At 51.9% G+C, this 14,960-nt stretch overlaps 1 protein-coding gene across 1 annotated transcript in view; it reads right to left on the bottom strand.

Annotated features, from left to right (window-relative positions):
- Nucleotides 1–14,960, bottom strand: part of Myo18b (myosin XVIIIB) — a 176,296-nt gene that overhangs the window by 61,019 nt on the left and 100,317 nt on the right. Inside the window, exons 35-39 of the mRNA XM_060383234.1 lie at nt 13,360–13,473; nt 11,761–11,877; nt 9,834–9,917; nt 8,877–9,014; nt 6,332–6,517 (exon numbers count right to left, since the gene is read on the bottom strand). Coding sequence (XP_060239217.1) covers nt 6,332–6,517; nt 8,877–9,014; nt 9,834–9,917; nt 11,761–11,877; nt 13,360–13,473 — 639 coding nt within the window. The remainder of the gene's footprint in view (nt 1–6,331; nt 6,518–8,876; nt 9,015–9,833; nt 9,918–11,760; nt 11,878–13,359; nt 13,474–14,960) is intronic.

The raw sequence follows: 14,960 nt of genomic DNA, 5'->3' as shown, positions 1-14,960 counted from the left end.
GATGCCCCCCTAATGACTACAGTGAGGATTTGATCAGACCATCTGCAGAGAGTGAATCTGCCTCTCTGGGACATTCAGTAATGTCTAGAGACATTTTTATGGTGACGACCTGGAGCAGGGGTGCTACTTGTTCCTAGTGGATAGAGGACAAAGGTGCCGCTAAATGTGTTTCAATGAACCACGCGCATCCCACCCCTGAGAGTTAAAGTCGTCATAGTTGGGAAACCCTGCGTTATGCAACGGAAAGTTGTCATTTTTGCGATTATTTGAAGATGGACTTCAATGAGTAAACACTGTGGGTCTAAGATATTTAAGTCAGAAAACAGTACTTACGAGACTCAGGCCTGGGTTCAAATTCCTACTCTGTCACTTACTAGGACTTAGGAGACACTGCCTTACCTGGATGGATCCTGGTTCCTTTACTAGTAAAAAAAAAAAGAAAAAAGAAAGAAAGAAAGAAAGGATGCGAAATAGATGCAAAGCCCTTGGTCCAGCTTGGACTGACACAACCCTCACGGGGTAGGAAGCAGAGCAGGGCAGGAGGTGGCAGCTTGTGTCAGAGGGAAGGGAAAAGTCAAAGTCTGAGGGGGAAGGAGAAAGAAACCAAAAGTCGACCAATGAGCATCTGCTGTGTGCTATTACTTGGCACTTCTGTATACTCGTCTCTCTCATCTTCGCAGTCATTCGGTGGGGAAGCAGCTTTACTCTGTGTTTCACAGGCAGGAGTGGGTTATGCGGTACCAGCTGAGGTATCCCTTGGGTCTGCTATTTCTGGTTAGGTGGTCCCCCCCCCCATTCATATCCATTTGGAGCCTCAAAATGTGACTTTTTGGAAACATGGGCTTTGCTGAACATGATGATCCTGGGTCAGAATCCCGTAATAGCTGAGATATGAAATGCAATTTTGGAAGCCCCTGGTGGCACTATTTCTGAAAACTCGGGGTATGAGGTGAAGCTGGAGGATGTAGGTCCTCAGAAATTACATCATCCCCGAATGCTTCCACTTTGGCCTCTGCTTCCTGGCCCACCATGACATGAACTGAGCTCTTTGTCACCCCTCCCCACCATGATGGACCCCCTGAAACCATGAGCCAAATGGTCATGGCGGCATGAGTGATCACAATGCTGTGGCCCTAAATCCAGTGAACATGGCCTTGGAAGAAGGGCACACAGGAACAATAGAAAAGAGAAAGCCATGTGAGGACAGAAGTGGAGGCCAGCTGGTGCAGCCACCTGCCCAGGGTCACCCGGAGCCATTAGACCATGAACAAGAAGAGCACAAGGCTCCCTCAAGGAGCCTACGGGGCTGGGGGTGGAGCTGCCAGTACTTTGATTTCAGACTTCTGGTCCCCTTAGCTGGGATCTTTCTTGTTTCAGGACATCCAGTTTTCGCTAACTTATAAAATCCCAATAGGATCAATACATAGTTAGATCCCCACGCAAGTCGGAGAAGTTTCATGAGTGGCAGAGTGGGGAGAGTGGGGAAAGGGAAGCAATTTGTTGTTCGTTGGCACCAAGTGAAGGATCTGGGATGAGACACATGAGAAAGGAAGAATGCTGAGCAGCCAGGCTTGCAGCTCCATAGCTGGTCTCTTTCTCAAGGGTCCTGGGTACAGCCTGGGGAACACAGAAGTCACGCCCCAGCTCTTTACTGAATGCTGCATGATCTCTTCCCTTCCAACATGGTGGAATCAAATTCAAGCCAAGCACCTCTACCCACTGAGACATCTGGCTGTTGCCAAACCCGCTCCTTTAAGAGTCCACTCCTGCGATGACTAACCCAGGTTTTCTCCCACTGTGGCGACAGGAAGCAAGTGAGACCCCAATCTGTCTGCTTGGCAAGATGAGCAAGCAGGTGCCGATAAAGAACAGGTGCATCCTGCGATGGTTAGGAGCACAGGTGCAGAAGCAGAAAATAGCTGAGCACCCTGCAAGTCTGCTCAGATCCGGGAGACCTGTCTGCAGCCCCAAGAGGCATGGCTTCTACTGAAGGGAAATTAGGATGGAAGCAGGTGGTGGGTAGGCTCCCCAACACCATCCGTACCCCAGCTTCCCCAGATACCCAGTCCAGGGACCAACGTAGTTCTCCTAGGCCCTGTGACAACTGAAAAAAATAACAGAATATAAATCCAGAGACGAGCTGTCTTGTACCCTGATGACAAAGGAACTTGAATGATTTAGAACCAGAATATTCTTTTTTTTTTTTTTTCCACAATGGCACCTGGAGTTGCCAGAAATAGTACATGCACTAAAATTAATGGGCAGAGCTCATTTTTCTTATTTTGCAGGCAGAGAAGTTCCATTGGTGGGTAATGGATGCTGATCTGGACGTGCCGGTGAGCCAGCTGGGGGATCAATCACCCACATGCAACAGCTCACAGCCCTTTAAACCAACACCAGCTGTGACAAATGGAGCTAGCCGGGGACAGGCGGAAAGGAATGCAGACGGACGATCCATCAACATCCTTGTGGCGGCTCACAGGTCCCAGGGGCCTAGGATCCTTCTTGGTCTCCTACAATAGAGTCATTTTTCAGCGGGGCTGGACTGAAAGGACAGAGCTATCTCAAGGAAGACTTTGGCTGTTGACACACAAGGTCAACAGCCCCAGCTCTGCCATTCCAGATGCCTGTCCTGGGCCAGCCACCACCTCTGCCCCTTTACATTCCCTGCCTGGTAGAGCTGATAGTCAACAAACTCAACATTCACTGAGAGAATCAGTGGATGGGTGGGTGGGTGGATGGATGGGGTGGGTGAGTGTCTAAATGGATGCATAGGCAGATGGGTAGATGGATGGATGGATGGATGAATGAGTAGATGGGTAGATGGATGGATGGATGAATGAGTAGATGGATGAATGGATGGATGGATGGATGGATGAGTAGGTGGATGGATAGATGGATGGATGATTATGTGGATGAATAGATGGGGTGGAGTAGGTGGTTGGGTGGATGAATGAGTGGGTGGATGGATGGATGGATGGATGGATGGATGGATGAGTGGATAGATGGGTGGATGGGTAGATGGCTGGCTGGCTGGCTGGATGGATGGATGGATAGATAAGTAGATGGACAAATGAATGACTGCATTATTGAGTTGGGAAATTACATTTCTTCCTTCCAACTTCAATTCTAAAAATGGTGGTTGCAGAGATCAACACTATTCAGAACATGGATCTGTAGTGGTGATGGTGTGCTGGTGTGCGTGGGAGGGAAACTTAGTGCGAACTGGGACTTGGGAGTTTTGCCTGTGAGTGTTCTGGGCTCTCACTATAGAAGAAACCTCATCTATGTAAAATACAGCAGTGATAGCCAGCTACGGTGAAAAGACACCTGAGGCAAACAGATAACAGGAAGGAAAGGTTGCTTTGGGCTCGCTGTTTCAGAGGTAGCGGTCTGCGGCCTCTTGCTCTGATGCTTTGGAACATCATGGAGAGAACACGGTCAAGGTGTCTACTCAACTTACAGGTGCCAAACAGCAAAGAGAAAAGCAGGGAGAGGCTGGGACCCCAATATCCCCTTCAAGGGCGTGCCCCCGATGATCTAACTTCCTGCCACTACATCATGTCTTAGAAAGGCCAGGACCCAAGCTGTAAGAGTTCTGTATGTCCCACATGTGGGCTGGTCAAGGACACCACGGTGCTTGACACAGAGTAGGCCCTCTGGAGACATATCTAATGTGCGCGAATGAACCAGAACTGTGACTTCTGCCCAGAACGGCAGGAGAAGATGCAAGGGGAAATAGGCTGGTCCTAACCAGGAACCTTGACCAGGACAGGTGGAATGGAGTCTCTGAGAAGCCTGGGGGTGGGGGTGTGCCAGGATGCCGAAGCGGAGCAGCCTCAGCAACGACGTGTCTTCAAGTGACAATGAGCACTTTCTTTCCCCAGTGTCCTCATCATGTACTTCCATACAGTGGGGACCGTGAGACTCTCTCCTCCTTCTCACTGTGGCTGTGAGCACATTACCCCAGACCCCTTTCCTCCCACCACAGAGTCCTCAGAGCCCAGAATGTACGAGTACTCTTGGGACAGCCCCTTAGCAAGAGGCTGTGTGTGGAGATTTGAATTGGAAGTGTCCCTTGCAGGCTCATGTTTTGAATTCCTGAGGTCACTGAGGGCAACCTTTGAAGGCTAAATCGCTCCTTGACCCAGAGATGTTCTTCCCATCCCCGATGTGCGCCCTCCAAATAGATGATGTCGCTAGCCTCTGCTGTCACAGGCTGGATGGCTCCCACTCTGAGCTTTCCCAGCCACGAGGGCTGAGAGCCCTGGAAACTTGAGCTAAGATAAACTCTCTCAACCCCCAACCAAGCTGTCTCTGTTGTCAGTCACAGAATCTCAGAGATGGAAGTAACCAGTACAGACTGCTGAGTTAACCTGTCCCCGTCAGCCTTGCTCACCCACCTCACCCACCTCAGAAGCCCTGAAGAGACCATGGAACATGTCAGATGCCTTTGCCATGGATGCTGAGCAGGGATGTAGGCTGTGCTCCTGGGATGACCTTCCCTGACGCATGTCCACCCAGGACTGTGAATGTGACATTTGAGGCAGGAACCCTCAGGCAAAAAGATGAGTGGAGACGGAGGCACAGACTAGAGCTTTGCTGCCTGCTGCCATTGGCCAGGACCTGCAGCCACCAGGATGCAGGGAAGGCCCAGGGGTGGGGAGTAGAGCAGGGTGGGGGTCTTCTGAGTGAGTGTGGCCTGGCACACTCCGTTTCAGACTCTGATCTCCACAACATTTGAGAACGTGCATCTGTGGCTTTAGCCACACCCAGTTTTCAGTCACCAGTTTTCAGTCACCAGTTTTCAGTTTTCAGTTATGATGTCCATAGCAGACATATACCTGAGGTTGCCCTGAGAAGTTCCAAACTGCCCAGGGCTTTTACGACAGCGACATCTATCTGATCTTTCCAGCATTTGAGGGTCTCTAAAGAGCTGTGCGTTACCCTAGGAACGGAGGCATGGAAGGGAGCATGGAAGAGAGGAAAAGGGAGGATACGGGAGGGGGAGATAGCACAGAGGAAGCAAACCCACCGTTTGACAGGCCAGTGTGCCTGCATGTCCAGCGTGCTGACAAAGACATCAGGGGAGGTGGGGGCGGGGATGGTTCTCCTCCTGGCCAGAGCTGACACAGACAGGCTGTGGCATAGGAAGCAGGCTGCTAATGAACCCTGCTTGTCAACTGGAGGAAAGCCTTTCTCTCCCTCGGGAGGGGAGGAAACTCCAGCCAGGGAGCTGCGCTTGCCTGGGGACCTCAGTCTTTGTACAGTACCTCGCCTGTCACCGCATAGGCAGCTGGCCTGTCAAGGGTGGAGCTGACAGCCTGACCCTGGCTGTGGAGGATGGTTGCTTGGGGAACTCATTTGCAGTGGAGGACAGAGACAGAAGGGACAGGTAGGCGGGGAAAGGACCTCGCTCTGGAGACCTTAGGGACAGCGCCAGGAAATGGTACAGGTTCTCCTGCTCGACGGTTGAATGACAGTGCGCAAAAGGGGCGCTTGGTGCCCCGCCCCCATTGTCAAACATTTCAGTGTGCCTGTCCTCAAGACTGATGCTGTCGTGTGACCTGTGATTCCCTGCAGGAGACTATTCTTAGAATAATACATCAAAAAGATGGGAGAAAATTCCCACAAGCTGAAAAACATATTTAAAAGATGTTCTTGGTCCATGTCATGGATAAAGAGACCCAGCGTCTCATAGCATGAGCTAGAGCTACAGACCCAGGCACCCTCCTCTAAGCCTCAGTTTGGCATGTTAGATAGCCCAGTGCCTCAGTTTCCCCATCTTTACAACAACATGGGAAGCATGTCACTCAGAACGGGCACACCCAGGCTCTTCTAGATCCCTCTTTTACCTGCCACGTTTGTTGTCTCTGCTCCAAGCTCAGAAATGAATCAAGTGGCCACTGAAGCCTCAATTTCCCACTCTACACACTTTTGTTGCTGTGAACATTCTGTGCTGAGACTCCAGGAAAGATGCACATTAAGTACATTGCTGTCAGTCTCCTTGTTGCCTGAGGCCTCTCTGTCCTCGGCAGAGAACACTGGTCTGAGTCTGGAGACTTCAAGCAGCAGAGAAGGCCATTGTCGGCTTTCGATACACCTCAAAAGTTTGCAGCCAATGGCAGTGAAGGCCATTGTCGGCTTTCGATACACCTCAAAAGTTTGCAGCCAATGGCAGTGTTGTCTCTCAGACCATCACCTTGTTTCCCTCTCTTTGGTAACACACCTCAAAAGGCCCATCAGGAGGGCATTCCTAGCCCCTGAAGGAAACTTTCCACCCCATTGCAAACGCTCAGTTGCACAAGAGCCCACCAGGGCCAGGCCTCACCAACTCCATGCAGCGCCGACTGGCCTCCTCCTCCCGCTGCACCACCTCCTGCATCTCCACCTTCAGCTCCTCCAGGCGCCACTGGTAATACTGGCTGTTTTCCCGCTGCTGGGCCTCTGACTTGGCTGCCTGGGACAGCTCCTCACCCATCTTAATCAGGCTGTCCCGAAGGCGGATTACCAGGACCTGAGAGGGACGGAGAACATGGTTGGTCTTACTTGGAGAGAACAGGTGCCCAAAGGAAGGTCTCACCGGGCCTCTGCATGTTTGTGCCGAGCGGCCCGGGTAAGAACATAGTTTCTTAGTCTTCCTCAGTGAAGGGCACACTGGCTGGTTAGCCAGTATCATATGGTCAGTCCTGAGAACATACACAAAAGTAATATTATACAGAGCTAGCAGGTTATATTTAGGAATATGTATGTATGTACATATATGGATATAAAAACAATCAATGAAAACAGAGGCAGAGAATTTGAAAGAGAGGGAGCGATACACAGAAGAGTATGGAGAGAGGAAAGGGAAAGGAGAATGGTGTAATTATATTATCATCTTAAAAATATAAGAAAAATGAAAAAAAAGGGATTTCTGCCCCCCCATACTAATTCAGTTTGAAAAATGTGAACTATTCCGAGACACTATGGAACAGACACATGGAAAATCTGCCTCCAAGGGGCTCTGGGTTCTGACGTATAGCCCAGGATAGGTGATGAGGTAGGGGCTCTTGTGTTTGTGTCCCAGGGTACTGCCGGGATCTAACAAGCTAAGCTAAGCAGTTATCATAGTCAGAGTCTGAAGCCTGATAATCCTTTGCCCCCTTGCCTCCCAAGGTCTAGGACATGGAGGGATGAGAGAAAGAGAGAGAGAGAGAACAATCCAGTGAAACCGAACCGTTGGCTTCTGGGTTTATGAATGGGAGCCTTGTATGAGATGCCTCCTCTCTGCCTGTCCTGGGAACAGAAACCCATCAGGCATGATGGAGGGATGGAGATAAAGGATGCTAGGCACCTTGAATGTGAGAGAAACCCCAGGGCTATTCGGCTTCATTAGGCAGCCAACAAGCCCGGAGCTCATCGATCCATGGGATCCCAGCGGGTCAACATCAGAGTGTTGACACAGGCAAGGGCCATGACTATTTCAAGCCCTGCTGAGTGTTCTGGGAGCCTCAGATGGAGGAGACAGACCCAGGGTCAGACACCATCACCCAAAAGGAAGCTGTCCCATTAGGGTCCATTTTGGAGACTGTCAGGGGAAATGGGGGGATACAGGAATTGTCACAGTGTCCCCAGAGACCCCCAGCTCTTGGCAGAGGGGACATAGGCTCTGCTACATTTAGATAATGGTGAATACGGGGCTCGGGTCTTTTGGGTTCTGCTATCAGGGTTTTCCTTTCCTGTTATCAGTTGTCTATGCTAGAACCAAATAGTCCCATAGAGCTGGCATGACATAGGCAGCCGTGTCAACAGTGACTGGATTCCAGTGCCCTGGAGGGCCCCTGCCTGAGTCCCTTGAGCTGCTTGGAAAACCTATGGAAGTTAAGGTCAACAAGGCTTTCTCCTGTTTATCCACAGTAGCTGCATCAGAGACGGCATGTCCCTGGGGTTGGGAGCATTTCAGAGTGAGTGGCATAGCCTTTCACACCCAAATACACTGTAATGAAGGAGTGGGGGCTGCAGAGAAATTAGAACCCAGACCCTGAGGGGAGGGGCAGGGGACTCGTCAATCACTTCCTGCCTCTGACACTCAACTTGCTTCTGGCAGCCATGTTTCCACTCTAACGGTGAGGCTAGTCCTTACTCCCTACCCCACACAGCGGTTCCAAATGTCAGGCACAGACTGGTGTCAAAGAGGATTTCAACAATGGAGGCAACCTCTGTAAATGTCCTGTGCCCTCGTTCCGCAGCACTGAAGAAGTGAACACACACTAGAATTACCAGCTCAAGACTGGTGTCAAGGTCCTCACCAAACCCCACCCAAGCTGCCAGGGTTTTTCCGATACCGCAGGCCTCATCCTGGAAGCCAGCTGGGCTGTCCACCCTGGAAGGTCCAACTCTGCATGGTGGGGGTTTGTCTCATACGTCTGTCCTGTACACACCAACACGGAGTTGCAGAGACTGTGTGAAAGAAACTGCCCACAAAGAGTTTGAAGTGTGTGAGGGGATGAGTGGATAGGCAGAGGTGGGAAGAATGGGAGCCACAAACCGAAGGCTGGGCGGTGGAGCCTAGGGATGAAGAGGAGGAGGGAGAGGAAAAAGGAAGGAGAGGAAGAGAGGAGTCGGGAGAGAGAGGAGCTAGGAGAGGAGCTGGAGGAGGAGGATGGACCGAAGATGGTGGTCGGAGTACCCAGAGGAGGAGGAAGATGGATGAGTGCATGGACAGCTCAAGGAAATATGTACGAGAACAAAGGACAAAAAGGAAAAGAACAGATGGAGCAGTGGGATTCGTCCCAAGCGTGGCATGTGAACCAAATGATGGGTGGCAGCGCTGGAACTCAGGCCACTCTCCCCGCTCTCCTCACCCCACCCCATGGCCGGCGTGCCCTAGGTACCTCAAATCTTTTCATCTGCACCTTCTGGAACTCTGTCTTGTTCTCCAGGTCACAGATGACAGCCTCCTGCCTGCTGACGATGGCGCGGTCCACCGTGGACTGCTCCAGGTGCTGGATGCGAAGCTGGGCCACCTGCAGCTGGGATTCATGGACGGATCTACTGGCACCATTGGCCCCGAGCCCCACCTCTGGCCCCCATTCTCTGCTCAACGCCGCATGGTGGCCGTCTGCACAGGCCAGCACTGCCAACCCTCACACTAGCCCTGCCCCGGCTGGCACATCCTGAGGCTGTTGGTTCGCTCATGGTTTTCTTCCCCTATTCCCTGCTATGATAAAGGGTCAAGCTGGCTAGAGAGAAACTCCTGCATCTGAAGACACAGCAAGGGAGGCTGGGAGCCCACGCTCACGACTTGCTTAAAGTGAGCCTAGACAGGTCATTTCCCACTTGAACATCCATTTCTCCATTTTCATCATGAGACCAGCAGCTAGCCAGCACCTACGGTTACTTCTGTCCCTGGCTGGCTTGTCAGGACTCTACGCCCATGTGTGTGGGATGAGACCTCACCACTCTGACGGGCACACACATCAGCTCTAGTGAGGCTTTGAGAAGTCTCTGGATAAAAACGGCCTGCTAGGCACTGAGGTTTAGAGAGACCAGGGCTCCAACAGAAGAGCTCCAAAGGAAGTGTGGCCCTGACTCACAGACATCCTCTCTTCTTGGGAGTGATTTCTCAGAGGGAGAGAGAGGATCAGGGAGAAGCCTGCCCTGAATGGTGCACAGGCCACCTGTACGTGGGGCGGGAACAAGGAACTGTGACGTGAGTGTGCCGATCTGTCTTTATGTCCACTGGGACTCTCTGGAATCACTGGGCACGTGACTGAAGTTGAGCAAACGATTGGGTGATCCTGAGGGCCCAGGGTACCCTCCCCCACAGCATGGCGGCTCTGAGCGCATACCTGCTCCCTCAGCTTCTGCTTCTCTTTCTTGGCTTCTTCCAGCTGCAACTGCAGCTCCTGAATTTGCCCGATGTCAGTAGCAGACTGGTGAGGCAGAAAACAAGATGAAGAGACCCAGACCCTGCTGAGAACCGCTTCTTTTCTGACCCAGGTCTCTCTACCAGAACTTCTGTGACGATGACTGGTTCTTAAACATTGCGCCTTCCCCCTTCCCAATATCCCATCTCAGCTTGCTGACTCTCAACTTCCCAATACCCCATCATTTCTATTTGCTGTCACACTTCCTAGTATCTTATTATCCCTTCTTGCTGAGTCACACTTCCCAATACCCCATCACCTCTATTTGCTGAGTCACAGTTTCCCGTATTCCCATCTCTGCTTAGTCACTCCATGGCATCAGCTTGAGGACTCAGCGGTTGTTGAGCCCTTTATGTTACATGCTGGAGAGCCCAGAACAAACTGTGCCGCCATGGTGCCAGGGACAGCACTCCAGGGGCGGCATGATGGTCTGAACGTGAAGTGTCTCCCATAGGCTGGGCGGGGGTGGGGTGGGTGGGATCTGCTTGCCACCAGTGGGCCTTTGGAAAGTATCAGTCAGTGCTCTGCCTTCAAGGATGGTTTTCGTGTGTGGACCTCAAATTTGGACACACAGTTGGTAGAACTGTGGAAGGTGCAGCTTAGGTGGAGGGACTGGGTCACTTGGGGTGTGCCTTGGGCAGGCTCCTTCCTGGGGGAGCTCTGATGTCTCCTCTCAGCCATGAGCCACACACTCCTGCAACACTATTTTTTCCAAGCACCTGGGGCCACCTTCCCTGACACGCACCTGTTACCAGATCTTATGGTTCCACTGCAAACTCATTAGCTCCTGATCCTCACTAAGATCTCCTCCCCAGGGAAGTGCTTCATAATTTTAACCCCTTCCTGGACTCTCAGTTCAGTTCGCTAGCCAGACTCCTCCCACATGCTGCTCCTGGTAGTAGTTCCGGTAGTTCCGGGGCAACATCTGCTCAGCTCACAAAGCCAGGAACACGAAAGAAAATCGAAATGTCCCTTTGCTTACCAAAGCGTCCTCGGCACTGTCCACGGTGCCCAATACAGAGCAAGTCCTCAGTGGACAACAGATAGACAGACAGACTGGATGGCTGGGTATATGGGTGGTGGCTAGACTGATGGACATAGTGAGCAGAGAACGTATGGGTGGACGGGCGGATGGGCACATGTCCCCCATAGGGCTCACATATTTGCTAGTCATCAGAGAGTGGCCACACTTGAGAAGAATTAGAATCTCTCTATCTCTTTCTCTCTGTGTCTCTCTGTCTGCCTGTCTCTCTTGCAGATTAGGATGCAGGATGCAACTTGGAACTCTCAGCTACTGCTCTAGGTCCATGTATTCCAAACATGCTCCCTACCATAATGATAATGGACTAAGCCTTTGAAACTGTCAGCCAGCCCCCAGTTAATTGTTTTCCTTTAGGGGCTGGAGAGAAGGCTCAGCGGCTAAGAGTACTGTTTGTTCTTCCAGAGGTCTTGGTTCAATTCCCAGCAACCACATAGTGGCTCACAGCCACCTATACTGAGATCTAGTGACCTCTCCTGGCATGTAGGCACACAGAGAGAGAGCATTCACACAAAACAAATAAGCAAAATCTTTAAAACAGTTTTCTGTTCTAAGTTGCCATGGTGTCTCTTCACAGCAATGGAACGGTGACTAAGACACAGCCGAATGGATGGATTGATGAGCAGATTACATGGTGGGTGGGGGTGTGGATAGGGAGGTGGCTGTATGGGTGGGTTGATGTTTTCCTGGTGAAGCTGCCCTCCAGAGGACGCACCATCTTTCCCCAGGGCCACATGGAACCAACGGCTTCTACCTACCTCTGGGCTGTCAAGTCTACCGAATTTCAGAAGCTTGGGATAGGGTCCTGACCTGGGCAATGAGGTCCTTGTGCTTCTGCATGAGGCCATTCAGGTCATCCTGGTCCTCGTCGATGCGTTTCAGGAGGTCCGCCCTCTCAAACTGCAGCCTGTACAGCTGTTCATCCACCTGCAGGGAGGTAGAGGACAGCTCAGCAGGCAGGGTGTGTGCGCCACTCAGAATCCATGCACACACGTTTAAAGGTCCACGGCACAGGGATGTAAGTGCCAACCTACACTGTCTCCAGGAACAGGCTCTGCCTGCACACAGCATACTCCCAGGACCGAGTACCAGGCATGGCATCCAACAGGTGCCCGGTAACTGTCTATCACGTGGGTAGATGGATTTGATTGAGGGGTTTTTCTTTTGCATGTGCGTTCTATGACTACATATATATATATATGTATGTATATATATATAGTTATATACATATATACACACACACACACATATATATATATATAGGCGTATCCTGTGGGTGGTGTGCTTGTACACATGTAGGTATTTCCTGCTTAGCTTTTTATCAGCTGGATACAACCTAGGTCATTTGAGAAGAGAGTACCTCAGTTGAGAAAATGCCTCATAGATTGGCCATGGGCAAGCCTGATGGAGATTTGTGATTAGTCTGAGAGGCCCCCGCCCATAGTGGGTGGTGCTCCATGAGTGGCTCTGGGGTATGCAAGAAAGCAGAGGGAGCAAGCAGTGAGGAGCAAGCCAGTCAGCAGCACTCTTCCATGGCCTCTGCTTCAGTTCCTGCCTCTAGATTCCTGCCTTGAGTCCTTGCCCCGACTCCCCTCATTGATGGAGTGTGATGTGTGTAAGATAAACTGAACCCTTTCCCTCCCAAGTTGCTTCTGGTCATGATGTGTATCGCCATGTGCACATGTTCCTGGTTGTATCCCCCTTAACCTAGAACAGGAGACAGAACAAAAGGATCCCGCACGAGCTGAGCCGGACCCTCCTCCGTCCGTCTCTATGCAAACTGTAGACTTGTGTATATCAAGTCCAGATTTGAGCCAGGCTCCAGACATGGTCACCAACAAAGAGGTCTACGACATGGCTCGTCCCTCCCCTGTCAGTGGTGACCACACAGTCAGGTCTTCTGGTTGCAGGGAGTTGCCGTGAGCCTGTGAGAGACGTGCCTTTCTTCTTAGAGAAGATAGCATGCAATGGTCTGACATCAGATGCAGAGTCCGTCCCCAGGGCTGTAAGAACACAGGAGGGCTTCGAGAACCCCCTAACAGCTGTGAGCACAACGTGGGCATGTGATCAGTGCAGGAGCAAGGTCACGCTACTGGGCACGTAGTAGGTCCACAACACATTTTCTTCTCTTTTGCCTTTATGAGTGGGATCTCACTGTTGAGGTGTGTGTGTGTGTGTGTGTGTGTGTGTGTGTGTGAAGCACCCAGTAGGCCCATAATAAATGTCCTTTGCTTCTTAGGAAGCTGAGCATGCAGTAGGTTTACAATAAGTTCCCCTATTCATCTTGTACATCTACCACCTGTACCCTGGGTGACTCAGTGGGCTCTGGAGGGGGGTGCCCCATAGAGCCACCCTAAGCATAAGGCCATAAAGGCCGTGTCCGTGCTTCCGGAGCTGTGGGGACAGTACCAGGCTCTTGCTCCGGGTCATGTCCTCCAGCTCACTGTGCATGTTCTCCAGGTCCGCAGTCAGCACCTTCTGGGTCTTCAATGCGTCCTCACACTTGGCCTCGCTCTGCTCCAGCTGTCCAAGAACAGGAGTGGAAGAAAGGGAGGATGTCACTTCTCTAACATCTTCCCTCCTTGCCTCCACCAGCCCAGCCCAGCCCTAGCTGGCCACTCTCACATTCACGCTCTCACACCTTCCCGTGTTCACACTGCCTATGTGCTTGAGGCAGCCTGGGCCTGAGCCCACTTCAACGCCCAGCACTGTCCCGTGGCAGCTCTGGACCCTGCTGCAGGAGCGGGCTGCTCCTCAGCCCCTTTGGGCAGACACCTGGGGATGCTTTCTCCCAGCTCAGCACAGGCCTGGGACACACAGGGAACCGTCAACTGGCCCTGCTTTCCCCGGGGAGACAGGCTAGGACAGGTGGGGACTACCCCTCCGGGAAGGACAGGGAATGAGGCAAAGGGACAGTGGGATGGAAAGGACAATCACCATGGGTGGTGGGTGACTCAAAGGATGGCAGGACCTGCCACCCCCAACCAGGGCTTGCGTTAAGCTGGTCTGCAAACCTTTAATAGGAAAGAAGCTCTGCAGGGAGGGGTCTTCCTACGGTCAGCTTTGACCGGGTCCCAAAGGCTGAGCCAGTGACCTAAGCTGCTTTCTCACCCTCTGCCTTCTGTCTGTTGGTAACCTACAATTACCTAAGCACATGCCCCACCTCCAAGAGCGACCAGTCCCACTGAGAACCCGTATCAGTACACAAACCCTATGTCCAGTGTGCAAATAGCTGTTTCCCTTGAGCCCTTTGCCTATGAGCAGATTTCTCAGTCTTTGAACTTTGGTCTTTCTCAACCACAAAACACGGGGTTGTGGTGCTTCTGTCCACTAGCAGATCTGTGGGACACAACTGATGGGTTAGGGATGGTGTGCACACTATGAGGAAGAACGCTTACTCCGATCCCCGCCCTGCTCATCTCACCTCTGCAGCAGCCGTTCCCATCCTACCTGGTTGAAAGCGGAGAGCACAGCCACACACACAGTAAGTGGCAGGACCTGAACTCAAGCCTAGGCAGCCACCCCGTCTCCACCCACCTCTACAGACCTCGAGAGACATCTGTCCATCTCTGAAACATCCCTGTGTCTGTGTCAACCTGACCCTATTCCCAGTTGGGAGACCAGCCTGTGGCTCCCCCTAACAGGAGCCAAACACTGAGGACGCTGAGGTAAACAGTAGCAAGAGGCCTTCTTCCTTCTGGTAGCACAAGCAAGTGAAGTCAGGGCCCCCACACACCAGGCTAGCCCAGCCCAAGAGACGCATTCAGGGTGGTTCCCCTGGAGAGTCCAGCTGCAGCCAAGCCTGGAGACACCCGAGGCTCGACCTTTCCACATGGTTCACCCAACAACTTCTCTCCTGCTGGAGCTGAGCTCAGAACCCCGAGACTGGCAAACACACAGATCAAAGATGCACGCACAGCCCGGACTGGGAGAAAGTTGCAAAACTGGTGGGTGATTTTGTGTCTCTGTGCATGAGAGTGTGTGCTTGTGTGTGTAAGAGAATGTGTGTG

This window comes from Meriones unguiculatus, chromosome 4, assembly GCF_030254825.1.
Source record: "Meriones unguiculatus strain TT.TT164.6M chromosome 4, Bangor_MerUng_6.1, whole genome shotgun sequence".
NCBI lineage: Eukaryota > Metazoa > Chordata > Mammalia > Rodentia > Muridae > Meriones > Meriones unguiculatus.
Note: the sequence above shows the minus strand (reverse complement) of the source record. Positions and strands in the feature narration are given on the sequence as shown.